General features: G+C 42.1%; 1 protein-coding gene across 1 annotated transcript in view; it reads right to left on the bottom strand.

Annotated features, from left to right (window-relative positions):
* Positions 1–16620: 16620 nt before the first annotated feature.
* Positions 16621–27872, bottom strand: part of ANXA3 (annexin A3) — a 51845-nt gene continuing 40593 nt past the window's right edge. The window contains exons 11-13 of the mRNA XM_053655695.1: positions 26375–26433; positions 24250–24372; positions 16621–17019 (exon numbers count right to left, since the gene is read on the bottom strand). Of these exons, the coding sequence (XP_053511670.1) occupies positions 16960–17019; positions 24250–24372; positions 26375–26433 (242 nt within the window). The 3' untranslated portion in view covers positions 16621–16959. The remainder of the gene's footprint in view (positions 17020–24249; positions 24373–26374; positions 26434–27872) is intronic.

The following is a 27872-nucleotide window of genomic DNA, read 5'->3' as shown; positions in this document are numbered from 1 at the left end:
ATTTTATTATACATTAAACGTTTAATCCAAAGTTCACTTTTTTTCTTGTGATTTTAAAAGAAAAAAATATTTTTATGTGTTTCTAAAAGTATTGCAGGAGGTAGGCACCGTGCCTCCCGTAGCCAATGGGAAAGTCAGCGCTGGTGGTGTTTGGTTCCTGGGTTTCAGCGGAAGCGGCCTGTTCCTGAAGTCGGCGTTTCTGGTGGCAGCCTCAGGTGGCTCCCTACAAGGCTGTCTGCTCTGGGGAATCACTGCCAGAAAACACGCTTTTCCTAAGGTTTTGCAGGCACCCAGTTCCCTATGTGAAATCCCAACTTGATTACAATAACCAGAAGGATTTCTCTTTCCTGCAGTTAAGTTTAATCGACAGAATGCTGTTTATGCCATTATTTCATGAATCTTTCAAATCTGTTTCTCATGCTCAAATCCCAATTCAGTCTGTCTTGCCCCCTCTCACCCCATCTGTGTTTTCACTCTTTTCCTCTTCTACCATTTGCCTTTCGCTACAATCTTTGGAGTGCCCCCTCCATTGTGGGGAGTGTCTCCGAGTCCCAGTACAAATCAGCAGTCTGCAGAGACAAACACAGCATTGTGAGTGTGTGTGTAGATCTACATCTAGATGTATAGCATCTATCTATCTATCAATCAATCTAAACTACCATCTCTACAGAGAGGATGATTTTAAAAATTAACTCATGCCTGTGCTGGCAGGCAAGTGCAAAATCCGTAGCATAGGCTGGCAGGCTGGAGACCCAGGAAAGAGCTGAAACTGCAGTCGGAGTCCCAAGTTGGCCTGCTGGTAGAATTCTTCCTTCCTCAGAGAAGAGGAATCTTTCATGTTAAAGCCTTCAGCTGGTTGGATGAGCCCCACCCACATTGCAGAGGGCAATCTGCTTTACTCACACTCTGCTGAGTTCGTGTATTTTCATTTAAAAAAGTATTTTCACAGAAACCTGTAGAACAATGACAATGTTTGACCAAATAGCTGAGTGCTGTAGTCCAGCCAAGCTGACACATAGGATTAACCACTACAGTTTCCATTCCGGGCCTGAAACAGGCCCTCTTACGAACTCACCCTTCTCCCAACAGTTCTCAGAGAGCGAGCACCAGCTTTCCTCTCCCCAGGGCACCTCCACACCTGCTCACTACCCTCACCCGCTGGGTCTGCTGCTCAGCTAAAGCCTGAGGGCTCTCAGCCCTGGAACTCACAGGATCTGTTCTCGCTCTCTGAAACCTTTTCTGATGACTCTTGTCCCTTCACCTCTGTCCTGTCCCTTGCCATAGTTTTTAGTGACTTTAAAATCCATGTTAACTTTTCAGATTCCTTGACTCCTTGCATATTCTCTGGGCTAACAACCTCCATCTCTGGCCCACCTCAGTCAGCAGAACTACACCCTGGGCTTGCACAGGTCTGTTTCCGAGATTTATTATTCCATCTACAGCCACAGCCTGTCTTCTCCTCCACCTCACCCAGTGAGTCCATCTCCAGCTTCTCCGGCATCTATTCTGCGTCATACATCTATCTTCATTGACTAACTCTAATTGTATTTACTGCTTCCTGTCTTGCTTTCTAGAATCATTGACTTTACTGCCACTATATCCTGCATTTGACTTTCAAAGAACCCATGCAAATAAAAGTAAAATAGTAGTAACTTGGCAGATAGTAATTAGGAACCTTTCCTCCTCTTTTGTTGCTCCTGTTCCTCATCTTCCTCTCTCATTCATCTTCTTATTTTATTTTTTCCATTACAACTCATGACTTCAGCATCCTTATAACCATTTTATTAACTCTATATCTGGTAGATTGCTTTCTTCCATCTTATTTAGCTCATTTTCCAGAGATTCCTTCTTTTCTTTCATTTGGGGCATGTGTCTTTTTCTCTCTGTTCTGGCTGCCTCTTTGTGTCTGTTCCGGTGCATTGTGTAGCTCTGCGGTGTCTCCCAGTATTGGTACGTGGCAGTAGGTGTCCTGTGGACCCAGTGGTGTAGTTCTTGATCGCCTGAACTGGGTGCTCCAGGAACGTCCCTTGTGTGAGCTATGTGTGCCCTCTGTTATAACCGAGTCTGATGGCCAACAGCCCACTCATGCATGGGGTCGACCTTCAGATCGGCTGACTGTGTGGACCAACCCAACCCCAGTGCAGGAGCTGCTGTGCAGGTGCTGACCACACAAAGCGGAGTTTATCCCAGCAGGGTCTGGTGTCCTCTGAGATCTCCCTTCGGATGTGCTGCCTGTGTAGCCATTGGGATCCTGCTCTGCTGTTGTCTGAAGCTTGACTCTGGGTGTGTTGGTTCTGTGGCCTCTTGGGAGGGACTCTGGTGCAGGTCAATGTCGGCTGCTTCCTATGTCTGGCCCTAGCCAACCTGTTTGGAGCTACAGAGTGATTCACAGTGTGTGGCTGCTTCTGCAGGGCCTGGGTGTGCGTGGGAAGGACCAAGCTGTGCACCAAAGTATACTTCTACCAGCACCCAGCCCGGGGTCAGATCAACAAAGGGCCCACGGAACCTGGAGATTTTCCTCCACTTGCCTCCACCTGCCAGTTGCATGTTAGGCTCAGTCACTGAAAGAGCCTCTGAGTACTCGAGCTGCAAGAGGTAGGTTCTCAGTGACTCGCCAGGTAGGGGCGAGTGCTGTTCACCAGGTTAATACAGATTCAAACTCAGTGCCAGCGCTGGGTTTGAGGCCATTTTAAGGTGCACGATATCATGATTGGAGATTTGCATATATAGTGTAACGTAAGTCTAGTTCATGCCCATCACCACACAGTTACAAGGTTTTGTGTGTGTGTGATGAGCACTTTCAAGATTTACTCTTTGATCAACTTTCAAGTTTATAATATATTTACTATTGCTGTATGTTACATCCCCAGAGTTTATCTTATGGGACACTGATTTATTTTAATTTACCTGTGTATGTCAGCCTTTATAATGCTTAGCATAGAATAGGTCATCAATTAATATTGATGGGCTTAATAAATAACATAGACATTATCACTCCAATTTTATTGATGAAATAACCACTCAGAGGGATCGAATGATCTTCCCAATTTCTCAGAGCTAGAAGAGTAGAATAAATGAGGCCTTTCTAACTGCACTGTGCCAAAGGGCCTCTATAAAGCAGAGAGAATAGTGCTGACTTCGGAGTAGGAAAACTGTGAATAACCAGCATGTGCTCTTAGTTCACCTCTGCCACACTGAAGGTGTCTCAGCGGCAAAGGGCAACTCTGCTGCTTCTCCAGAGCTCTGCATGATCCTTCTGTTCCCCATTCAATCTCCTGTCTGGACTCCTATTCCCCCTCCTGCTCCAGAAATGGTGGGTTCCCCTCCAGCACAGAGCTGGGCCCCGCTGACCCTCTGGACATCTGTCTGCATGTCTGCAATTGGTTCAACTCCAACTGCACTGGCCAGTGACGTGGCCTTTAGAAGCTGAGTCCTCGGTGCTGAAAGGTTGCAGTACTATCGCTCCGTGCAGCGCAGGGAAAGGAAGACTACACAAGAGCATACTCCCCCCCCTTATAAAGTACGGGAAACACAAAGCCAGGAAGTTATGTAAGTAATAGAAAAATTTTACTCGGTGTTCCAGTTCTGCCCCTTCACCTGTACCCTGCCTTGTGCATTCTAGAGTCTCAACATTTGGTGGCACAGAGCTCAGAAATCGGAAGGCGAGCCATCACTGCTCTGAGGGCCTCCTCACCTGACCTCTCTCATCAGACTTCAACACACACACCATCACTGGTTTCTTTGCCAAAATGGCCTTTGTCCTATAGTCAGTGACTTCATATTATTGATCTGGAAACTTCTGAGGAACTGACTTTGACTTCGGTACTTATGACTTAGGTGTCAGTGATGTACCGTGAAGCCAGAGGGTTCCTGAGACACCCGAGTTTCTGGCCCCTTCTCCCCTTGGGTAACAGGCCTGTACAGTCAAGAGCTTTGCCACCATTTGTACTGTTGCATCAGGTCACTGCAGGGAGAGACTCAACTGCGTGGATTTTGGAGACACACCACAGATCTCTCGGTTTGTACTGTGGCTGCAGAATGACAAGACTGTGTGACTTAGGGCGACACTTAACCTTTTCCAGTCTCAGTTTTCCTGATGAATAAGTGGGGGCAGTGTAACCTGCCTCCTGCAGTTGTAAGGTTACAAGGACGTAGTATCTCCAATTGCTCATACTGGGAGGTAAGAAAACTGTGCCTATTAGCATTGAAACGAGGGCACCTGCAACATGGAGCAAGGCAACACTCACTGGCTTCAGGTGTGTTTTCTAAGAAGGGAATTGTGAGGCCTTAAAGCCAGCATCCAAGAGAAGCTGAATTCTCCTCTCTGCAAGGGAGTTCAGAGTGTGGCGTCGCTGGTGAAGCCACAAGAATTCCCCATGGTTCTTACACAGAATATGCAGCCCTTGGTTGTTTCCCAGTGACTATTAATCATAAAACTTCTGAAACAGAAAAGACCTCAGGCAGACACTTGGTATATAGCAAAAGAGAACAGGAAATGGGGAAAAGGTGTAGATATATCCAATTATTACTATATTTCAGATGTTGTATTAGGTGCTGTTTGTTAGGTACATTTTGTTACTTCATTTCATTCTCATCTTCCATATTAAATCTAGTCATTCCTTCCTTGGGTTTTCCTGGAACTGTGAGTTAGATAAATCACTAGTGCAATCTTTTTTAAAATTGAGCTATCATTGACATTTATGTTATGATTTGATATATACATGAGAATATATTATAAAGTGAATAGTTTACTTAACATCCATCACCACACACAATTTTTTTTCTTGTTATGAGGACTTCTAAAATTAATTCCCTTAGCAACTTTCAAATACACAATACAGTATTGTTAACGATCGCCACCATGCTGTATGTTATTTACCCCCAGGACTTACTTCTGTTATAACTAGAAGTCTGTGCCTTTTAATCACCTTCACCCATTTCACAACCTCCCTGCTACTCCCCCTCTGGCAACCATTAATATCTTCTCTGTATCTGAGTTGTTTTTGTTTGTTTGTTTGTAGATTCTACATATAAGTGAGATCATATGGTATTTGATTTCCTCTGTGTATTTCTCTGGTCCCATCTGATAAACAAAGGAATTTGCCCTAAATTGCACAGCCAGCAGGTGATATTTGAACTCAGTGTGGATCCAGAGCCTGGGGTCTCTCCTTTATGCCCAGGAAGGGAAAGGTCAGGGAGAAGACAGGACCGAGAGCAGCCCAGGAGAACAGGACAGCTGCACTGTCTCCAGAGGCAAAACCTCAGAAAGATCTGTGGAGTTTCCCCCAGGGGATTTCTCTGGGTGGATTATAAATCCTGGGAAACCTTGGACCTCTCAAGAAGTTTCTGAATGCCCTTGGCCCAGCCAAACCATATAACCAATACCAGGAAGAAAGAGTGAGGAGAAAAGTCAAGAATGGACAATTTGTTGCCTGGTGGCCAGAGATGGTCTCCACAGTAAAATAATTAAAAGTAGACTAAACAGTGCAAAGACTTCTCTGTCATCTTAACATTGCTGAGCTTGGCCAGAAATTAGAGCAGAGCACTGAGGATGAGGCAGGCAGTAGACCGAGGAAGGAAGCTCCTTTTCTCCTCCTGAGTCTTCTCTCCAGAAACATGTCTGGACAAATTGGAGACATTCTCCAGTCATTGCTGTTGAAGCCAGGGACGGAAGGCTCAGAAGGGGCGGGCTAGTGAACACCAGATCTGAATGACTGTGAGGGCCCCGGGACGGCCTGGCCCTGCCTGCAGCACATTCTGGTGCCTCCTGAGAGTCCCGAGGCCTCGGTGAGGCACAGAAGGAGCCGGAAAAGCAGAACCATTCTCAGCTGGATGTCGTGCTCAGAAGGACTCAGCTCTGAGTGTACACAAGATGACTTATACTGGCTCTAACCCGGGTCAGGGAGGGCTACATGGCTGTCACGCTACCTGTCAGCGTCTAGGGAGTAGGGAATACAATCAGCATCTGTTCTGTGGGTTCTGTCACAAAGACTTAAAGGGGTCCCTAGCTACCTTCCACAGACTGGATCACACAATAAAATTTCTCAAATCACAGACAGAAAAAGAGAAAGAGCAAGAAAGAGAGAGAGAGAGAGAAGCCAAGCTTTCCACCAGATGTCTCAGAAAGAGGAAAACAAGTGAACATTAAGGATGGACTCTGCTATTCAGTGCCCAGAGATCACCTCCTTGCTGAGTGTTAACGGCCCACTTACCCACGTACTCATCACTGCATGACTTTCCAGTATCACCAAATAATACACGACTGAGGCAGTTCTTGGGAGCTTGTTCTCGTCTCTGTGCCAATCTTTACACCTTCAAAGCTCATGGTTTCCATTTCCAGTGAATCTTTCCCTGAGAGAGCTAATCAGCAGTTTCTTTAAATATCTGACTCGTGAGCACGGGCAATCAGGAACCACGTGGGAAACTCTCGTCTGGGGTCCAGCAGCTGTGGAGCGGGGCGGCCAGGCCTGCCTGGTCCTCAAACCCGCCCACGACCAGCACCCTCGCCTTCACCTGAGCTCTAGCAACTTGTAATAATCAAACTTTCTTAGACTTCATCTGAAAGTTTATTGGTTTTACAGTTAGTAAACCAATAATAGTTAAAATTTTATAAAACATAATTTAGAAAAAAGGAGAAAATGACTTACTTGTAATCCTGCCACCCGAGACAAGGTCACCATTGTGCATGTTTTCCAGTGGTTCTGGTTTACCCTTTCCTGCTGTTTTGTCAACATGCTATTTTTTCTATTTAGTTAAATATTATATGTGTGTCTATCTATAGCTCTAAAATGTAATACTGTGTGGTAGTCTACAACATATTTAATAGCACTGTTACAGAGCATATCATATTTTATTACAGTTAGTGATAAAAAGTTAGGACTTTTATAAGGCTTCCTATATGCTGGGCCATTCTAAGTACTTACGTGCATTGATCCAGTTGAGCTGGGTCATCCTGGGTGGTTGGTTTAATTATTACTATCATTCAAACTTCAGAAATAAGAAAGCTGAGGCATAAAGTCTTTATATAATTTGCCCATAATCACACAGCTAGTATGTTTAGAGATGAAGTTTGAACCTGAGCTAGCCTGCCTTCAGATTCTTAACCACTGTCCCACACATCTTTTACAGCCTTTAATTGAGCACCTAATGATCAGCAGTTTCTTCAAATATATACCATTTGTTAACTTTGAAAGTCAGAAAGAACAGTGTGAGAATCTTGCCTTGAGGTCAAACAGCTGTGTAGCAGACAGCAGGTCTGCTGGTTCCCCAAACCCATCCACCATTACCAGTCACCATCACCCCCACCCCCACCTTGCTACCTTTGCTAATTAGCCAGGTATGTTTTTTTAATATATATTTTATTGATTATGCCATTACAGTTGTTCTATTCCCCCCCTTCTGGACCCCCCTCCCCCACCATTCCCCCCTTTAGTTTATGTCCACCTGTCTCAAGTTCTTTAGAGTCTACACTTCCCCTACTATTCTTGCCCTCCCCCTATCTATTTTCTACCTACTGTCTATGCTACTTATTTTCTGTACCTTCTCCCCCCTTCTCCTCCTCCCACTCCCCTGTTGCTAACTCTCCATGTGATCTCCATTTCTATGGTTCCGCTCCTGATCTAGCTGTCCTCTTAGTTTGCTTTTGTTTTAGGGGTGGTCGTTAATAACTGTGAGTTTGCTGTCCTTCCTTTATTTTCCCTTCCTCATTCCCAAGACTATCTACTTCCTGAAATTGGGAAATGTGCAGCTTTCCTCATCTTTATAAGCCCAGCAACTTGCGCGGTTCCTGGACCATGGTCACCATACAGTAACTGAAGGGATGAATGACTCTGGGAGTCGGTTTGACCAGTAGCAACCAAGCAGATGTTTTGCATTAAGAGATCAGTTAATGTCTGTTTACACACACATTGCTGCGCATGATCAGCAGTTTTTATTTGTAGGCTTAGCTCTCCAACACAAAACAAAGAGTTTATGTTTTCCATGTTGGAGCTCTCCAAACTCCATGGGAGAAAAGCAAGCAGCTGAGCACCAACAAGACCCAAGGCTCTGGTGACCTTTTAGCTCTTTAAAGGTAGGTGTGAACGCAGCTCATTCTCACCCACTTCCCTCTCATGAGTTTGTTCTCCCGCCCCCCACCCAGTGTGGCGCTTCTGTGCAAGAGCTGAGTTGAGGTCAATGTCCTTTTTCAAAGTTCTTTTTGCCTGGTGGTTGTGTCACTTGTTACTTCAGCTGGTGCTCAGCACTGTGCAAGTCCTGGCTGTGAGTCATTATTTACTGCCACATCCAGTCCCATAGCTCTCATGGTTGGACTGTCATCCCCATATGCCAAGTTAAGGGTTCAGTCCCCTGTCAAGGTACATACAGGAACCAACCAATGGACGTGTGAATGGGACAAACAACACCTTGCTGCTTCTCTCTCTCTCTTTCTCCCTTTCCTCTCTCTACAATCAATAAATTTAAAGAAAGATTAAAAACAATAAACCACATACAGCTCAGTGGGCTTATTTGGTGGCTTGGGTGTGGGATGTCGTTTCACAGTGACTTCGGTCACCGCTCCGTGGGACTCGTGCTCTCCAACTCCTTCCTCATCACTGAAAACCCTCGATCCCACCTTCGACTTTGTCGAATCCACAGAAACAGGAAAACTCTGGCCCCAAAGCAGGGCTGCCCCGCTGGTAGATAAGACTGGCAGGAAGCTGAGTCTGTGGAAACTGGAGGAAACGTCCACTAGTAAAATGCCCGAGCAGAAAGCCGTGCATGCTTTCTGCAGTCTCCAAGGGAGAGGACAGAGAGTGGGTGGGAAAGATCGGGGTTTGCCAGTTTGCTTGGGTGGGGTTGACGAGAAATCTGGGGTACTTTCCGTGGTTCATGAAACATGGGTTTCATGGGCAGGAAATTGCCAAGAGCTCTGCTTTATCTTCTTTCCTAATAACGAACTAGAAGGGTTCACTTCACAGCATTCAAAAACCCCCCAAGTGAATCGTGTATAAGCAATTGTAAATTTTCTAAACTGAACCAGAGATTAACAGCTAACATTTATTTGAGCACTTAAAGGATGGTGGGCCCTTCGCTAAGCGCTTTACCTAAACAGATATATTGAAACCTCACACCTATCAGCATCTGAACATTAAATTCTATTGCCATCCTGGCCTTACCGATAAGGAAAATAAGGCACAGAAAAATTAAGCAGGTTGCTCACTCACATGTCACGTAATTATCAGCTGGGTGCAGCAAAAGAGCCCAGGGAACCTGCCTCCAGATCCTGCACAGGTAACCACTGAAGTGCGCACATTTCATCCCCATCGTAAGAGGACAAATTTTTCGGACAAGATAACCCTGATTCCACTGAGTATTTTCTTTGAAGACTTCCAAGACCAGTCTCAGAGCTACTGTCTCTGTGCAGGCTAAAATAAGCATCATTGATTTATTCTGCAGATGCTTATCGAACCCTACGATCTGCCATTTGCAGGACAAGACTAAGCCAATGCTATGACCAGTAACTAGTTTTGACTGAGTTATATTCTTCACATGCTTTATTTCATTTAATCTTCACAACTCTTTAAGATAAGAGCTGTTATTATCAGGGAAACTGAGATGCAAAGAAGTCAAGTAGTTGTCAAAAACTTCTATAGTAGGTAGTGAAGCCAGGACTTAGACCCAGTTTGATTGGCTCTAAAACCAGTGCTTTAAAGACAAAGTAAAACTGTAGAAATGAGAGGTTATTGATAAGACATGAAATAGGGAAATGGAAGAGAGAAAGGAGACACAAAAGAAAAGTCTGAATTATGCTGCTTAGAAATTTCCTTTCATATCCCCTTACAAATAGGCTGGAGAACCCCTACTCACTGTCTTTGTCTGGCATTTTGTGCGTCCCAAAGAAGAGACCAAACATCCCGTTGCTCTGGAGTGAGGTGCACAATCCCTGCCTCTGCAGTTCACCTCTCGGAGTCCGGAGTCTTTCCAGCTTGCTCATTTCCTCCTCCTTCTCAGTCTTCAGGGGCTAACGTTAGTGTGTAGAGAGATGACTTAAATGTACTCACTGGGGTGATCCGTGCAAAAGTTAATATACATTTCATTTAAGTGCAGATGGTCCGGGGAATTATGAGAAATAAGAAGATTAAATGAAGTGACCCATATGTTCTATTAAAAAGGATTTTACGGCAACAGTAAGATGCCTAGACCATAACAAACATTCTTTAAGAGTATTTTCAGACAGTTTATTTTTGGCCCAGTTATTCTGAAGCAAGTAAGTCGATTTTTGCCTTTGAGACACAAAGGCATGGGGCCCACTTTGAACTTGACCTGCCACCTTGTGGAAATTAGAGGCAATAAAAAAAACATGCACCTTGAATAATACACTGTAATAATATGATCTAAGCCAGTGATTTTCAACATTTTTCATTTCATAGGGCACATACAATAACTCCTAAAATTCTAGGACGCACCAAAAAATATCATATATCTGACCAAAAAATAGGTACCATTTTGACTCATTCACACCAAGCTGCTATTGTTAGATATGTTGGCTGTGTGTGTGTGTGTGTGTGTGTGTGTGTGACAGAAAGAGAGAATGAAATAAACATCGGTTTGTTGTTCCACTCCACCCATTGGCTGACTCTCCCATGTGCCCTGGGTTGGGGATCCAGCCTGCAACCCTGGAGAGCATTGGGATGATGCTCCAATCCACTGAGCTACCCAGCCAGGGCGGCTGTTGTCATTTTTTTAGTTGACAACCTAAGGAAAAAGAGGTCAGTGCCTTTGACTAGTCAGGTATTGCATGTTTTTAAAATTCTTTTAAGAAAATAAAAATGAGCTCCAGTTGGTGTGGCTCAGTGGATTGAGCACTGGACTACGAAGCAAAGGGTCGCTGGTTGGATTCCCAGTCAGGGCACATGCCTGGGTTGCGAGCCAGGTCCCTGGTGGGGGGGTGCCATGAGGGACAACTATAAATTAATGTTTCTCTCCTGTCTTTCTTCTTTCCTTCTTCTCTCTCTAAAAATAAGTAAATAAAATCTTAAAAAAATAAAAAATAATTTATGCAGCACACCTGTTGAAAATCACTGATCTAGGTTAACATTTATTGTTTATCATATGGTATGCACTATTCTGAACACCTTTTGTTTTCTAATTTAATTACCAAAATAACTAAACTATTATTGTTCCCATTTAAAGGGTGAGGAATATGTGACTTAGCAAAGCAAAATAACTTGCCTAGAGTCACAGATCTGGGCAGTGGACCCCAAGGCCCATGCACTTGACCATGGCACTGCCCCGTGCCCTATACTGCCCCTCTCATTCTGGTATTTAAATATTTAATAAGTATGGTAGTTCTTTGGAAGGATCACTAAACAACAATCCTTCATCTTGAATTAGCCATGTTCCATCATAGGGAATCATCAGAAATATACTTTTAGCAGGTACTAGCTGGTCCAATGCATATAATGCAAGAAGAATGAGAGTAAAATGTTTGAAGGAGAGATTTCCTTGGAGCCCTTTTTCATTATTTCACTGTTGCTTTCTCTTCGGAGGGTCCTCTCAAGTGATCATCACTTCCTTCATCCTCACTCTTCTCATGCTTACTCATGCACAGATGCAGACTGACCTGGATACTAAACCTCAGCTTTCCTGCTGTGCAACTTTGGGCTACTAACCTAACCTTTCTAAGCCTCATTTTCCTTATCTGTAAAATGTGGATAATATCAACAGATATAACCATGCTTTGTTTCAAAGCATGTAAGAGAGATAAATAGTATAACAACTCTTGAGTTCTAAAATATTTACTACAGTCTCAGCACATAGTTAGTGCTCAATTCATACATATGACAAAATTGATTATTCTTTAAAATGGGAACAAAAGTAGTTTCTACCTGCTAAAGTTATTTTGGTAATTAGAAAACAATTTAAAAAGTGTTCAGCACCTTTACCATGTGGTAAGCTCTTAAAAAAATGTTAGCCTAGCTCATACTATGATGACAGTGTATTGTTCATGGGGCACCATCAATTCATCTGCATCAACTCTACAATTCCACCTCCATCTGAGTAACATTCCGTACTTTCCAAAGTAGCTCGAATTATTTATTCTCTCCTTACATGAACTGGGTGTAATGAACAGGAAAGGCCTACCACAACACTTTACAGATCATTATTCCTAAAATTTATTGTGTCCCTACCGGAACAGGGAACTGGGCTAGAAATTTAGCGATCTGTAACCTGTACACTGACATTCACAATGGTTTAGTGGCTGTCCCTTCATGTGACAAGATTCACAGTGTGTTTCTGAGAAAGGAAACGTGAGGTAATTGTGCCTGGCCCAGAACTTCCAAAGCCCTTCTAATTTCCCAAGTGAAGAGCACTGTGATCACCTTTTGTTCTGTACCTGGTTTGGGCTGATGAGGGGGGCTCCTGCCTGCCTCCCGGAGGCGGGCTGCGCATCAGAAAGAACACGGCATGATTACGAGCTTGGAATTTTCAGCCCCGCCCTTCTCTCTTGAGAAGGGAAAAGGGTTGAAAATGAGATAATAATTGCTTATGCCTATGCAATGAAGTTTCCATAAAAATTCCAATAATTTGGGGTTCGGAGAGCTTGCAGATTGGCAAACACGTGGAGGCGCTGGAAGAGTGGCATACCTGGACAGGGCACGGACACTTTGTGCCTCTTCCCACGTACCTTGCCCTGCACACCTCTTCAATCTGGATGTTCATCTCCATCCTTTATTATATTCTTTTATAATAAACTGGTAAACACCCTGAGTTCTGTGAGCCACCACACCAAATTAATTGAACCAAGGACAGAGTTGTTGTCATTTGTGATCGATACCTGTTGGCCAGAAGCACAGGTAACAACCTGGACTTGTGAGTGGTGTCTGGAGACAGGAGGGCAGTCTTGTCGACTGGACCCTTGATCTGTGGGGTCTGGTGCTGTCTCCAGGTAGACAGCCCCAGACGTTGCTGAGTTCTGGGACATCCAGCGGGTGTCGGTGCACTGCTTGGAGGTGTGGGGAACCCTTTTCCCACACACGTTGAAAATTGGTGATCAGCACCCATTAGAGAGAGAAAACAGGTTCTTCCTAGTTTTGTGTACTGACTGCAGGTGAAGGCAGCAACTTCTGTGGCCATAGTCAGGCACCACAGCTTCAAAGAAGCACAAGGGGTAGGGAGCCAGATAAAACTATGTTTTCCAGATTTCCTCCAGGGCAATTCAGTCGTCTCCTAGAAGTTATAGCTATGACCTACTCAATGAAATGACATATAGCACCAAAATAAATAAAACACACGACATGCAATGATATAAATATCATTTAGCAAAATAAGTGAAAAAAGAAGTCCCAGAAATGACATACGATACAATGCTCACTTAATAAAGAAAAAAATTAAATAAAAACTACATAAAAAGGAAGCAAGGGGACAATGAACAAGTTTGGAACGGTGGTTACATCAATGGAAGAAGAAAACCACATGGTTGGTAGTAGGTTCTTGTCAAAGTCTTAGTGTTTATATTGGAGGGTGGTTTCAAAAGTGTTTATTTTTTTTACAAGATTATTTATTTATTTATTTATTTATTTATTTATTTATTTATCTTTAGAGGGGAAAGGAAGGAGATAGGGAGAGAAATATCAGTGTATGGTTGCCTCTCATGGGTCCCCTGCTGGGAACTGGCCTGCATCCCAGGCATGTGCCCTGACTGGGAATGGAACCTGCATACTCTGGTTCGCAGGCCCACGCTCAATCCACTGAGCTACACCAGCCAGGGCCTCGAAAGTGTTTATTATAGCATTGGCCGGGTGGCTTGGTGGTGTGGATACAGTCCCATTCGCCAAAAGGCTGCAGGTGGGATATTTGGCCAGGGCACATAGCTAGGTTGGGGGTTCAGTCCCTGGTTGGAATGTGCACGGGAGGCAATCGATCGATGTTTCTATTTCACACTGATGCTTCTCTCAAAAAAGGAATCAATAAAACATATCCTTGGGTGAGGATTTTTAAAATGAGCTTATTACATTATAGAATAAAGAGAGAAGAATGAATGGGAAGGGAGGGGGGAAACAAAAGAGGGAGGGAAGGATAAAGGAAAGGAGGAAGGAAGGAGAGAAAACTCTAGCAGAGCAAACCGTTTCTTTAGAGGAAAAGAGAACAGTTTATATAAGAATCCAAAGCAGGTAGATTTCTTTTCCATGACTTTGGAGAATGTGGTCAAGATTAAAATCTGGTAATGCCAATTCAGGAGTTTAGCTAAGGAGATATATGCATTTGAACTTGTTGCTTCTCCAGAAGTCCTAACATTCTGACCAGCTTTACAAAATATTTCTCTCCATGGTGATGGGTAAAAGTAATCCAGATGCAGGTAAAATTTCTGAACTCTTCTCCAAGGCTGCCCATAATACAGTAATATTAATTAGCCTTTTCCCCCAAGTTTGGGAAGCTGAGACTCAGGTATATTTTTCAAATGTTTAAAAAGCCACTCCAAGTTCACCTATATAACTCACATATATGGAGGAAAAAAGAACTTTCTTTATTCAACAAACACTTATTAAGTGCTTTTTATGTGCTGAGCATGTTCTAAGCATAGGGGTACTGCAGTGAATGAAACAGACAAGATTCCCTGTGTTCAAATAGCTTCTATTCTACGGTTCAAAAGAACAGTGACCCTGGGGTGGGATACATTTTAAGCAAAATAGTGATTAAGAGCCTGGACACTGAAGTTGGGCTATGTGGGCTTAAATCTGGTCTCTTCCAAGGGGCACTTAATTTCTCCAAGCCTCCAGGCCTGTATCTGTGAGTTAGTGCTGACATTGTAAACTTCCTTGAGGATTAACAATTTAACACAGACTACACTGTGCAACATGGTGCCTGATATATAGCAAGCACTCAGGTGTTAGCAGTGAGTTATTGCTTGGTGAGTAATTCACCAAATTACTCAAGCCAATATCACAGGGGCAAATGTGACACCTGACTACTCTGATTACCTTCTATCAATTTTATCTCCTAAATATTTCTTAAGTATATGTATTTTCCCTCTTTGGTCTCTATCGTCATTATCTTAGTGCAGATTGACACTTCTGGTCTTGATTATAGAACTAACTTGCCAAACTAGGCTTCTTGCCTATAGTTTTCCTCTCCTATACATCCCTCCCCCTTGATCAAATATTTGAGCACGCCATTTCTCTGATTGATATCCTCCTAGGATGCTTCTTCCATGACTGTCCCCTGCTTATAAACTGTTCAGAGTTTCCTAAGCTGGCCCCTGCCTATCATTGGTCACTTCCCTTATATTCTAAGTCTCCATCACACTAACTTTTGGGTAGAGGTGGTACACGTCATGCTAGATCACAACTCCATGACTTTGCAAGTGTTCTTATCCACATGGGGAGCCTCTCCTTCTCTTTTTAACTGGTGGGGTTTTTAACCTACAGTAGGCCGAATTCTTGACCCTGCCTCCATACTGCCCCTGTCTCATACCATGTCGTTTGGTATGAGACATTTCTTGACCTTGCCTCCATACTGTCCCTGTCTCATACCATGTCATTTGGTATGTACTGAATGCACAGTACGCACTGTATTGTGTTTATCTGCTTACATGTCTTTCTCAGATCTTAAGCTCTTTGTCAAAAGGAAGTAAGTCTTAGTCCCTTTGCATATCCAACACTTACTTAGTACAAGGCTTGGCACACGGTGAGTGAACTGATAAAGAAGGATCGAGATATTGTTTGTGATCATTTTGATGGTGCTTGGTAGTCATAATGATAACATGGTAACTGAACACTTACTATGTCCAGGCACAGGGCTAAGGGTACACATGCATTATCTCATTTAATTTTCAACAACCACTATGAGAAAGACAGGTGCTGTAATTACCCTCATGTTGCAGATGAGGAAACTTTGGTTTAGCAGGGTTTAGTAGTTGCCAGGGTTATAGAGCTTGTGAATTGCAGGGCAGGAAGTCAAAACCAGCGGTGTAGGATGCTAATTCCCTATCCTCTATGCACGTTGGAAATTCCAGAGTCAGAAATAACTTCTCTATCTTTCCAAAAGTTCTCAGGAGCGCACACCAGGGGAATGTGTTGGTTAAAAGCTCCCAACCCCTACATCACTGTTTCTACTTCTCACACACCTGTCACTTCTATTGTAGTCCAGACCAGTAACTCTACTTGGAATTTTTTACTTCCCATATTTCATATTAGGATATTTCATGGAAGGTCCTTTTCAAAGATAACAGGAGGGATTTTTTAAATGCTTAGTTTTGCAAGCTTATTTTAGAACAAAAGGAAACTTTATAGACTTGATTCTAAATATGCATTCCGGGAAAGCAGTATTTAGCATAAAACAACCACAATTCATGCTTACCATTTAGACAGGAAGTGGTTAGATTAATAGTTCAGCAGATGTTTTCTGGGGGCTAAAATAACTTGTCACGCACTGCCATCCCTACAGCCTGATCGTGACTAGAAGGGTAGGCAGGGTTACACACACCTTTGCTTTTGTTCCTTTTCTTAAAGATGAATGTGATCAATAAGGCTACAGATGGATTGCAGAAGCAACAGCTTTTGTAACAAAAACATGTTGTAAAATATTATTAGTTGCCAGTACCAGGTACCAGCAATGTTGGTAGATGCTAAAAACAGACAATTTAACAAAAGCAACAATTTTATTGCCCTGCTTTTGCATTTAATGTTTTAGAACAGTACAAAGATTCTCACTTTCTAAGCAGAACTATAATCTGGGCAGTATTAGGAGATCCTTCACCTCATTTTAAATGTTCATTTATGTACCACTCACTACATTATGATGAGAAGCTCTAAAATAATCACATTGTTGTTGTTAAGAAACAACAAAAATCTCTTTTAGCAAAAACAAGTAGCTGTTTATACTTGCTTGTATTTCTAAACACTGTGAGAAAGAAGGAAGCAGCGCTGTTGGAAAAGGCCGTCGTGGGGGCAGGCAACCCTTGGAGATGACGCCCTTGACTCAGTCATCTCCTCCACAGAGCTTCAAGAGTGCGGTTCCATAGTCTCCAGAAGTATCAGACTGCAAAGGGCAGGATGGATGGAGAGAAGGGCAGATGCAGCATAAACAACGAGGAAACCACAAATGAATCAAATTCCACACCAGGGAATTCCCTGGGGTGCAAGACCCATGACCTGTACCATCTAGTAAACTGCACCTGTAATTCCATCCTTCATTCATACCTGACTGTAGTCATTTTCTAGCTTAACATATTCGTTACAATATATACTGTTTAAATGCTTCCTGATATATTGCCATTAAATTTCACTTTGAGTTTACTAAAGTAAGATTTCATCAATTACATAATATTACATAATATTAAACTTTTAAAATAATAGTTTTTCATAATCTATATTATTTACCAAACACTTGCTCTTCTAAGAGTTAATTATCTTATTTTAAGAGTTAATTGTTTTATTTTTAATTATTTTAACTCTTAGAAGAACTCTAAGCAGTAGGTGCCGCAAGCATCTCCATCTAACACACAATAAGTAAGATGAGAAAGAGAGGCAGGAACCGTGTGCAAGTCTACAGAGAGTAAGTGACAGGAGCAGGTTCAAACCAGGTCACCTGGCCCCTTACCACCACACTGTCCTTAAGGAAGTGACATGGACTCCATCCCCAAAGAGTGTATGTCCCAACTCCTTTCCCCTGGACTACCTGAAAAAGATCCTGGTTCAGAAAAGATACCTTGTGAGACTGAGGCTAAGATGCCGTGTTTACTACACAAAGAGGTAAATATGCTTGCATAGCCTCAGAAGTAAAACCTGACTTTTAACCTAAATTGTCTAAAAAGTTCCCATTATTTCTTATTTTATTCAGGCAATTCAAATAGCAAGCATTTCTTTCCACTTAAGTTTCACATTGGAAGTAAACATTAAGGAAGTGGTAATGTAAAGGCAGCAATGAAGAAGGGTCACTTAGAAAAGACGTGAAGCATCATTTTCATAAGACACAACAGGCATCAATAAACATTCTCTTGTTTTATACAGAGTTTTTAGTGCTTCCTCTGCTGGTTTTCCAAAGCCTTTCTCTGCCGTAGGTAGTAACTTCTCACACTGATGACAAGGAAACACTGTGTTAAAACAGCTCCCCCTAGTCACCAAAGTTGTCAAAATTACTAGGGGTTCTATTAGTTCATTGAGAAAATACACCCAGTTCCATCCATGTTGTTGCAAAGGGTAGTAGCTCCTTCTTTCTCTCTGCTGCATAGAATTATGCTGAGTGAAATAGGCCAGGTGTTGAAAGACAAATACCATATGATCTCACCTTTAACAGGAAGCTAAACAACAAAACAAACAAGCAAGCAGAAAAAAAACCAAAGACTGAAATAGAAAACAAGGGGACAGTGAACAGAGGGGAGAGGGAAGGCAATTTAAGGGGAAACAGGGGGAGGGATTTGGAGGAACAAATAGGAAGGACACAGGGATGAGAACTAAGGGGGTGGAAATGGGAGGGAGGTGGGGAGCACAGGGCGGGGGGGGGCTGGAATGGGAGAAATAGACAAAAAAATGTACTTGAAAAATAACTAAATAAAATTTTTAAAAAAGACAATTCCCTATCCTCCAAATTGGGAATGAAAATTCCCAATTTTTAAAAAAAAATTTTAAAAAATTGGCAGCAAAAAAAAGAAGGGAAATACACCCATAGTTTAGCACGCAGCTATATTTAAAATTCTGATCCACTGTAGAGACTAAACAAATATTCATCCTTTTCTCCTACCTTTATTCCCTATTCCTCCTAGTAAAAGAGTATTCTATTTATATGGCATTTTAGAAATTTTATCACAAAAAAGTTAGCATAATTTCAAAACCTTTGAACATAATTCGTGCTTTCCTAATTAGGCCATATTAATTGTTCTTAAGAAACTAACTAAATGTTTCCGTTGGCTGGCCTGTTTTTAACAGTGGTTCTCGCTTCTCCCAACATTGATCCCATCTTTTATCCTGCACATTTAATCCTGCTTCCCAATTATTTCCCTGTGGTGTTTTTTAAGTTATTCTTTTTTTTCTGTTCTGACAACAAATCTACCCTAGGCTCTCATCTCTTGTCACTAGTTTCCTAGGCTATAGATTCATCAATCCCTTTCCCCAAGTTGTTCGTTCTTACTCTTTTGTAAATCTAGTCCAATCACCACGATATCCTTCAAGCAAGTAGCCCTTACTTTTCCTGGGAATTCCGGCTTTTCCTCCTTCTTTTCTGGCATCTCTGCCTTTGTCTTCTTGGCAGGCTTATCCTCTACTATCCAGCCATTTACTATTTATTAGTAATGCTTTGATCTCAGTTCTCAGCTTTCTCCTTTTCTCAGTCTGCATTTTCTCCCTAGAGGATTTTCATCCATGTCCAAGGATTCAATAATATAACTGACCCTGAAAACTATCTCCTACCATTAGCTACTTACTCAACATCTCCACTTACATGTCAAAGACATCTCAAACTCAACAGATGCACTTCTCCTACAACCCCAGAAAAGAAATAAACAGACCAAAAACCAAACAAACAGAACACCTAAAACCTGACCCTCATGCAGGGAACTGGCATGATTATGTGTTTCCCAAATTAGAAACCTGGGAGTCCTCCTTGCTCCTCACACCAAATGTCTTTATTTTTATTGTATTTTTTCCCATTACCATTTAGCCCCCTTGTAACTCCTCTCTCTGCTGCAATCACCACTCTGTTGTTCATGGCCATGAGTCTAAATTTTAACTCCTAAATACCTTTGGAGTCTTTGCTGTTTCCTCTCTTTGCACTGCCCATAGCTTCGCTTACTACTTCACACTACCCTGATACGACTAATATATAACATTGCCCTGTACTCTTCTATCTTCCATCTAATTCATTCCCCACAGTCTCAGAGATCTTTAGAAAGTGTACTTCTAATTAGGACCCTATGTGCTTAAAACTTAAATTAGTCCGTGGATTCCCATCGCTCTTAAGCTAAAGACAAAATCTTTAAGCATTGTCGAAAAGGCCCCATTTGACCTGATCCCTCTAGCTTTGCTTTTCATTATTTCTCCACCACCACTAGGGCTTTCCACTTGCAATTCCTCGTTGGAACGCTCCCCTTTCTCCCGACGCCCACAGCCTTTGCTTTGCGTTATCCACTCTCTTTCAGGTCTGAATCACAACTTCCTCATAGAAGCCTTTCCTATAGGTCAGATCCTCCTGTTTTACGATCTTACAGCATAATCTTTCTTTCCTTTACATTTAACATAGCTGTACAAACCAATTTTTACATTTATTTGTAATTTTATAAGGATAGGGAACTTTTTTCTTTGCTTATAATTATAACCCCAAGCGTGGCACATAATTTTCATTCAGTAACTATTATTAACTGAATACAGAAAAACAAATTCCATGATCTCAGAGCTGTCTTTCAACTGCATTCATCTTGCCATTTGGATTTTATTGTTGAATACGCCTCGAGGTAGACCTTCTGATCAATCAAATGACTCATTACTTTTTTCCCTCCTACTTCTCACCACGTGTCTAGAGTGTTCACCTCTGAGACCCCACTGACCAGCACAGAACCTGGCTCGCAGGAGCACTCAACACATGCCTGTTAACCTGATAGGTAGGCTCAAACCCATTTCCCTAGGAAAATACTCCCCATCTAACCCCAGACTTCTTTTATTCTCAATTCCTATATTACTGTGCTCTGTACCCTACAACCTAGCATTTAATTGTGTGTTGTTTCATATTATTATCTTTTAATTATTTTACTTATCCCCACCTTACTTCACATAGATTATAAATCGAAGGTGACTACTATGTTTTCCCTTAAAGAGCCTGGAATTGTGCAATTTGTTAAGTAGGTACTTAATTTATTGATCAAGGAAATCTACCAAAAATGCAACTTCAAACAAATTTTCTATTAATCTTATTATTAATGAGAAATACAAAATTTTCACCTACATCTTTCTCTCCTTTCCCCCACCAATCATCACTAAGAAAGGTGTTAATGAGAAATGTCTAAACAGCAGGTAAAAGACGAAGACGGGACCCAAGGCCTGGATGATACTGCAAAGTTCAGAATGAGCCACCTCACCATGTGCCTCTGTACTACTCAGATTACTGTAAACTAATGGAACAGTAACCCTGTGGCTCAAGGGAAACTTCTGCCCTCCCCCCCTTAACTATAAGAAGAACTGGGGGCCCTGCCCATAATAAGAGATTGTCGGAGATGACCTTTTTTGCCCTAACTGTATGGCAGGGCAAACTACAAATTACTGAACATCTGCTCTTCTTATGTCCTGCAGTGATGGTCTGAGGCCCCAGGTCATCTGACCTCACCTAAGACCAGGAGGTAGGTCACATACACCTCATTTCACCTTTCTGTGCCTGACCCTCTCATGCATGTGAGGTTCCCATGCATGTGTATGCAGTTACACTTGGTTATTTTTCTTTCATCAATCTGTGTCACATAGATTTATTTATTAGACTAGGTAAAAGAAACTTGAAGGACAAAGTTTCTTTCTCCCCCACAATATACCAAATGGCACTCTACTCCCAAATTCAGAAATTGAACCATCTGAAAGAATCTTATTCATCAGCAGTGAAAATGTAATGATATTACTTAATAATGTACTTTTAGGTGAGAGAAATGAATAAACCCTATATAATTTTAAATTACAAACTGAATTCTTCAGCAATCAATTTTTCTTTTCTGTCAAGATACCCATAATTTAGATATTTCCTAATACAATAAGCTTCAATTACCCAGACCATTGGGGAAGGGAGAGCTATTGATTAATTTAATTTTCTGGTTTGCTGAGGGTGAACCGAAAGCCCTCTTTATGTTTCAATTTTATTACTGACAATCTTTATAAAAGGGATGTGTCTACTTTTCTGCCTTAGTAAGAGAACAATATGGTTAATGTTATTGAATCTTCCTCTGTTGACCGAAACTGTTGTAATGTGTCAGGATCGATTCAAATGGCATTGAGTGTGAGCAGTTGATGAAATGTGTGCTAAGCCCCAGGCACAGTCTGAGAGCTGCCTTTTTAAGTAAGTTCCTGATTTCAACTTAGGCATGCATCTCTTTCTGCAAAAGTTTAGTACCAAAACAAAAGCTCTGGCTGGGGGGAAAAAGGGTGGGGGGATTTTGGTTTATGAAGCTAGTTGACTGAGTGATGTTCATTCCCTCATCCACTGTAAAACCATTTGTGAAGCCGGAGGCAGGGAGGTTCTCAAAATGCCTGCCCAAATGCCCAGGCCAACTTGTGTACCTGGTCCAGGGTGGCTATTGTGGGCAGGGCCACCTCAAAGGCTTGACCATGGGCTTCAACTATTCCTACTGACACAAGAGTGCAGACTTAACAGAGGAGTCCCAGGTGGCCACAGATGAGTGTTGCTTTCTGCACACAGTGGAACTCCAGACTTGTAGGGTCCAGAATCCCTGGGGTACAGAAGATGGCCCTATAGCTGGGGCCCAGGTGTCTGGACAGCTCAGCATCCACGCCCAGCTCTGGACCATCTGTGCTCAGAGCAAATGTGTCCTTCTCCCAGAATAGGTTTGCCCTCCAGCCCCACCTCCGAGCTTGGGTCTCGGTGACTCTACACTGATTTAGATCCACTTGTCTTCACCTCTGGACCTAATGCTCCCCAAAGCTGATTTCTCCAGACAGCAGTGGGGTGCATGAGCCTGAGGTGCAGGCAGACCTGCAGGGCATCTGCGAAGCCAGCCCTGGAGTCCATCTTTCCACCGAGCCAGTGGCTCTGGAGGCTGGGACAGTGTGACAGCTCACTCGATGACCTGGGCTCCCACTTTGTTTCAGGGACCCAGCTGGGACTAGCACTCACTATTACTCATTGAGTGGAGGCCTGCATGCCACAGGGAGGCCTCTTCACGGGGGCCAGCCCTTAGTTCATCATGTCCAAGCTGCCCTGTTCTTGTTGGAACTGACTTTTGAAACATTAGCTTCAAGGATGGAGTCCTCTTACATAATTTTGCAAGTCTTTCTTTCTTATTAATTCTAATAATTTGTCATTTATTTGGGGTTTCTATATATGTAATATCAACTGAGATCTGAAAACAATGAAAGCTGGTTTTATTCTTTAAAACCGAAAGGAAGTTGTGTACCACACTTGTGGAAGATTGTCATCTAGATTGATAGACTGTAAGAAATCAATATTTTTAACTCAAGAAACTATACAAAATTTGATATATTCAATTTGAAGGCAAATGTATGGAAAAACACCTTGTCAAACACCTCCAGCTATGTCAAAGGAAAAATAACAAACTAGGAAAAATATTTACGATTCATAGAAAAAAAGGTGAAACTCACTTACATTAAAATTGACCCACCAAAATTAAAATCCCAAATTTCAATAGAATAATGGGCAAAGACCTTTAAAATACTTACCAAAAAAGAAATGCAAATGGAATTTAAAACTTAAAAATCTGTTCAGCCTCACTCATATTAAAAAAATATACATTAATACTACACTGAGATATAATTTCTCACCTAACGGATTTAAAAAACCCAAAGTTTGAAAAAACTCTCTGTGCCAAAGCTATGGAGAAACAAGGGCTCATATATTCTTCATGGAAGGGCAGATGGAAGCCAACTGGTAATATTTATCAAAATTACAAATATATTTTTATCTGTCTCAGTCACCCTACCCACTTCTGAGTTTATGTCCGAAATAAACTCTGCTCGACTCTGCCGCAGATGCGCTTGTACCCTGTGACATTGTGCATGCATGCTGCAGCACGGTTTGTGGAAGCGAGAAATGGGAGCATCTGCTGAGGTGGCTGGTGTAAGCACAGAGGTAATGGAATGATATGCAGCTGTTTAAAAGAATGAGAAAGCTCCTGACACACTGACATGAAAAGAACTCCGGGCTGCAGAACCATGCTCTTGTTTGTGTGAAACAAAGAGGATGTTTAAAATAGGTATTTCTCTTTCCTGTCATTTTCAGAAAGAAACAATGCAGCATAAAAAACACTGCAATATAAAAATAGGTAAACAACTTGCATATGCAATTCACAAAAGAAAAATTAGTGGCGGCTAAACTGAAAAAAAAAACAAAAACAAAAACAAAACACTTGAGTATCTATCAAGTGCCTGAGATTCTAGAGCTGAAAAATAGTCTCTGTCATGAAGGGCTGTTTTGCTATTACTTCACATTTGCACAATGACAAAAAGAGAAATCTAGTCACATACCTCTGTGTTCTAAGGATTACAAGAGAAAGAGGATGGGAAAGAAAGGCAAAATGTATTCTGCTATTTTTAAAAGGAGACTTACTTGAATTGCTGAGTATAGCGAATAGCCACAACGCTTCTTAAACTCTGCTCGAATGTCCAAAAGATCGATTTCTGATCTGGAAACCATTATTCGGTTCAGAGTAAACTCATCAGTTCCAGCACCCTGTTAAGAAATGCAGGTGTCCACAGCAAAATCTCATCAGTCACAAAACAGCTTGCAGACCTATATTATAAGAAATAGATGATGCTGCACAAAATAGTCAACCAGCGACTCCACTTCACTCGTTTATCATTAACCTCAGCATTCATTTATTCAAGAAATATTTATTGAGAACTTACTCTGTGCCAGTACCATGCCAAACGCTGATAACAGAGCTGGGATACACCTGTTAATCTTCCTAATTTTGTAAAGGACACAGGCAAGAAAATAAACCATCACAATATAATGTGACATATAGGAAATATTGGGTACTTATGGGCACATATACTAGGGGAGCCTAAAATAGATTAAGGATTAGGAAAGGTCTGTCTGAGAAAGTGGCATTTAAGCCAAGGCCTAAATAATCAGTCAGAAGGAATGGGGTTCATAGAGAGAGGAAAAAATGTCCCAGTGGAGAAACTAGCAGGTATGAAGGTTTAGGACAAGAAAGAACGCCACATTCAAGGATGCATAAACAAGGAGGAGGAAGAGCAAGAGATGTGCCTGGAAAGGCAGGACCTTGTAAACCATGAAATGAAATTCCAACTGTATCCCGAGTGAAGAACTACTGCAACATGAGAGTTCGACCATGAGAGTATTGAGATCAGATCAGACTTGCATTTTCAGAAGATGTCTTTGACAGGTGTACGAGGAACGGATTGCAGGGCAGGAGGAGGATGAAGATGACAGAATGTGACTGGGGAACTTTGGGACTCATCCAGAGGTGATTATGTGAACAGAAAAAAAGAGACGATGATGGCTTGACTGAGAAAGAGGGCAGTTCAGATGGAGAAAATGGGTTGATTGAAGAGATGCTTATAAAGGCGGATGACAAAGCTTGATGTATCATTTGAAGAGAATGAAGGAGAGGGAGCAGTGTAAAATTTCTGAGCAGTTAAGTGGCTAGTGACCCAATTCATTTACTCAGCAAATGCTTATTGAGCATGTCCTGTATGCCAGGTACCATTCCATGCCGTGTGCATCCTAAGGCAGTTTACATTCTGATGGATGGAGATGGTCAGTAAAGAAGAGTAACAAACTGTTTACATAAAGAATAATAAGAACTATGGAATGAGGTGTGACTTAAAGGGACCAGTGAACCTGAGTAGTCAGAGGAGACTTCTCGCGGGAGGTGCCATTTGAGCAGAGGCCTGACAGATGAGGAGGGGCTAATCACAGGTAGATCAGGAGGAGGTACATTTCAGGCAGAGAGGACAACCAATGCAAAGACTCTGATGTGGGAAGAGACTTGCCATAGTTAGGGGACAGAAAGCCTGAAGTGGCTGAGGCACAGAGAACAAGGACGGGGAGGAATGGTATAACTTCAGAAGCTGGGCAAGGGCAGATCCTGTTGTGGCCACCCGCTGAGATGACTGAACGCAGGATGGGGACCAGACTTGGGTGGGAGGTGAGGCAAAGGCAGGGAAACCATATGTTCACTCGGGATATAACTTAGAAGGTGCACGTGGACTTCCACAGGGAATGTCCAGTAAACAAACTGAGGTAAGCATCTTCTGTGTGCCAGGACCAGTGCTAGGGTCTGAAGATATGTGAGTGATAAACAACAACAAAACCTCCTCTAGTCATGGAGTTCACCATCTAGCAGTGGCAACAGGTAACGAAACATAAGGTTTCTGTATCGTGAAAGGCTGCTGGCTCAGTCTGGTTTATTTTAAGTAAGGCAGCCCGAAAGGCCCCTGGACCTAATGGGTCAAGTTTGAGGTTTGGCATTCTAAAACAAGTTCTGCTGTCCACACTTACTGCCCACTGGAGGAAATAATTTAGTCAACCCTTCACTGTATCTCTATAATGATCTGGACACTCGTTATCTAAACCCACCAGACAAATTAGCTGAGAAAGAGAACTCATCAAAGTGGATCATGAGTACAAAATTCCATCACTATGAGCAACAGTTTTATATTCTCATTGAGGGAAGCTAAGAACATATATGAAATTTCAGACCAACCTTCAAAGCTTGATGCAGTCTCTCAGCCAAAAAGGCAGGCGTGTTCCTTGCACAATGAACTGTATAAAAAGTAAAGTATGTTCACTGTCATTGAGTAGAAATTGAGTTAATACACAGTAAAATATTTTGTTAGAAGATTTTTTGGGAAACCATATTCACTCTATCCACACCCCGTCCCCCACTATTGGCTTTCATTTAAAATGAAAGAATGAATGCTTAACTTGAATTTCAAAGCCTTATGATGTTTTTGCATAGACCTTTAGCACAGCAATGATCTTTAGCCATGGGGAAAATAAAATTACCTGCCAAAGAAACTCCCACATCACATGACTCATCTCCAGCTCTCAGATACACCACCGCCTACGCAGATGACTCCTGAGGGTGTACCTCGCTGCATGGCTAACATCTCAGAGGACTGACGAATGACTTGGGCCTAAGGACGGTGGGGAAGTTGCTCCAAAGAATTCATTAGGTAAGAAGGGGCCTGGAGTTCAATTTAAAACCAGTTTTTCAAGTGGAAAGATTTTCCCTTAAGTGGTTGTGTTAGAATTTATAGGCTGGTTAGAGTAATTATATTAGAACCAGCACCTGTAATCTAAATTCAGTTACCAAAAAAAAAACTGTTATTTTTCAATTCTTTATTTTGAAATAATAGGTAAAGCAGAAGTAAAACAAACAAAAAAAACCTGGCAAAAACACGAGCAAATGATCTTTTAAATAAAGTGAAGATCATCAGAAATAGAAAAACCTACAGAGAGTAAATGTATTTATTGCAACACAACTATTTTATAATCTTAAATCTCCTCTGCTGATAGGAATCTGCCAAAAGTGAATAAATTTTATAATGAATTTTGGAGATCAGAACAAGACGCTTTCTCAATGCCTCATAAGCCCTAGCCAGGACAGCCGAGGCCTTCAGTTTGTGTAACTGACTCAGGGAAATAGAGGGGAAATGTATGAGGAAGGTAGACATGAAATCTGGGACAAATGTGGTAACAGTGTTAGATGCGAAGCTGTCTGAGAATAACCCAACCATTTGGATAGGTTTTACCTGCTTTTTCTCAAATTCACATTAAGCAAGTCTTAATACTTTGATCAAAAGTTATTATGCCTATTTTTATCCTATTAAGTTTTTGAATCATGTCTCTCCCCCTAAACTAAATCCTTCTGGAATTCTTTTTTTCCTCCTATAATTCTTTAGTTTGCCCTCTACTCTGTGCTCATAACCACCAGGTTTGTTCTTCACGTCCTAAAATTTGGGGAAGCTGTGTTAGGCATAGTGGTAGGACGTTTGTTTTAACACTCAGCATCGAAAGTAGGGAAATGTCTGAAACTCAGGGAGTCCATTACCATTAATTACACGGACCAAGAGTCCATAGTTGCCCGTATCCCACTCTCTGCGTTGGACGGAGCAAACTTGGTCAGCCCTGTCCCCTCCCCACAGTAGTCCCCTGCCTTAGCCGTTACTAAAACACAGGGCGTGGCCTCTTCTCAGCTT

This window comes from Artibeus jamaicensis, unplaced genomic scaffold, assembly GCF_021234435.1.
Source record: "Artibeus jamaicensis isolate MK-2021 breed Jamaican fruit bat unplaced genomic scaffold, CSHL_Jam_final scaffold_1031, whole genome shotgun sequence".
Taxonomy (NCBI): Eukaryota; Metazoa; Chordata; class Mammalia; order Chiroptera; family Phyllostomidae; genus Artibeus; species Artibeus jamaicensis.
This window is presented reverse-complemented; position numbering and strand designations above follow the sequence as displayed.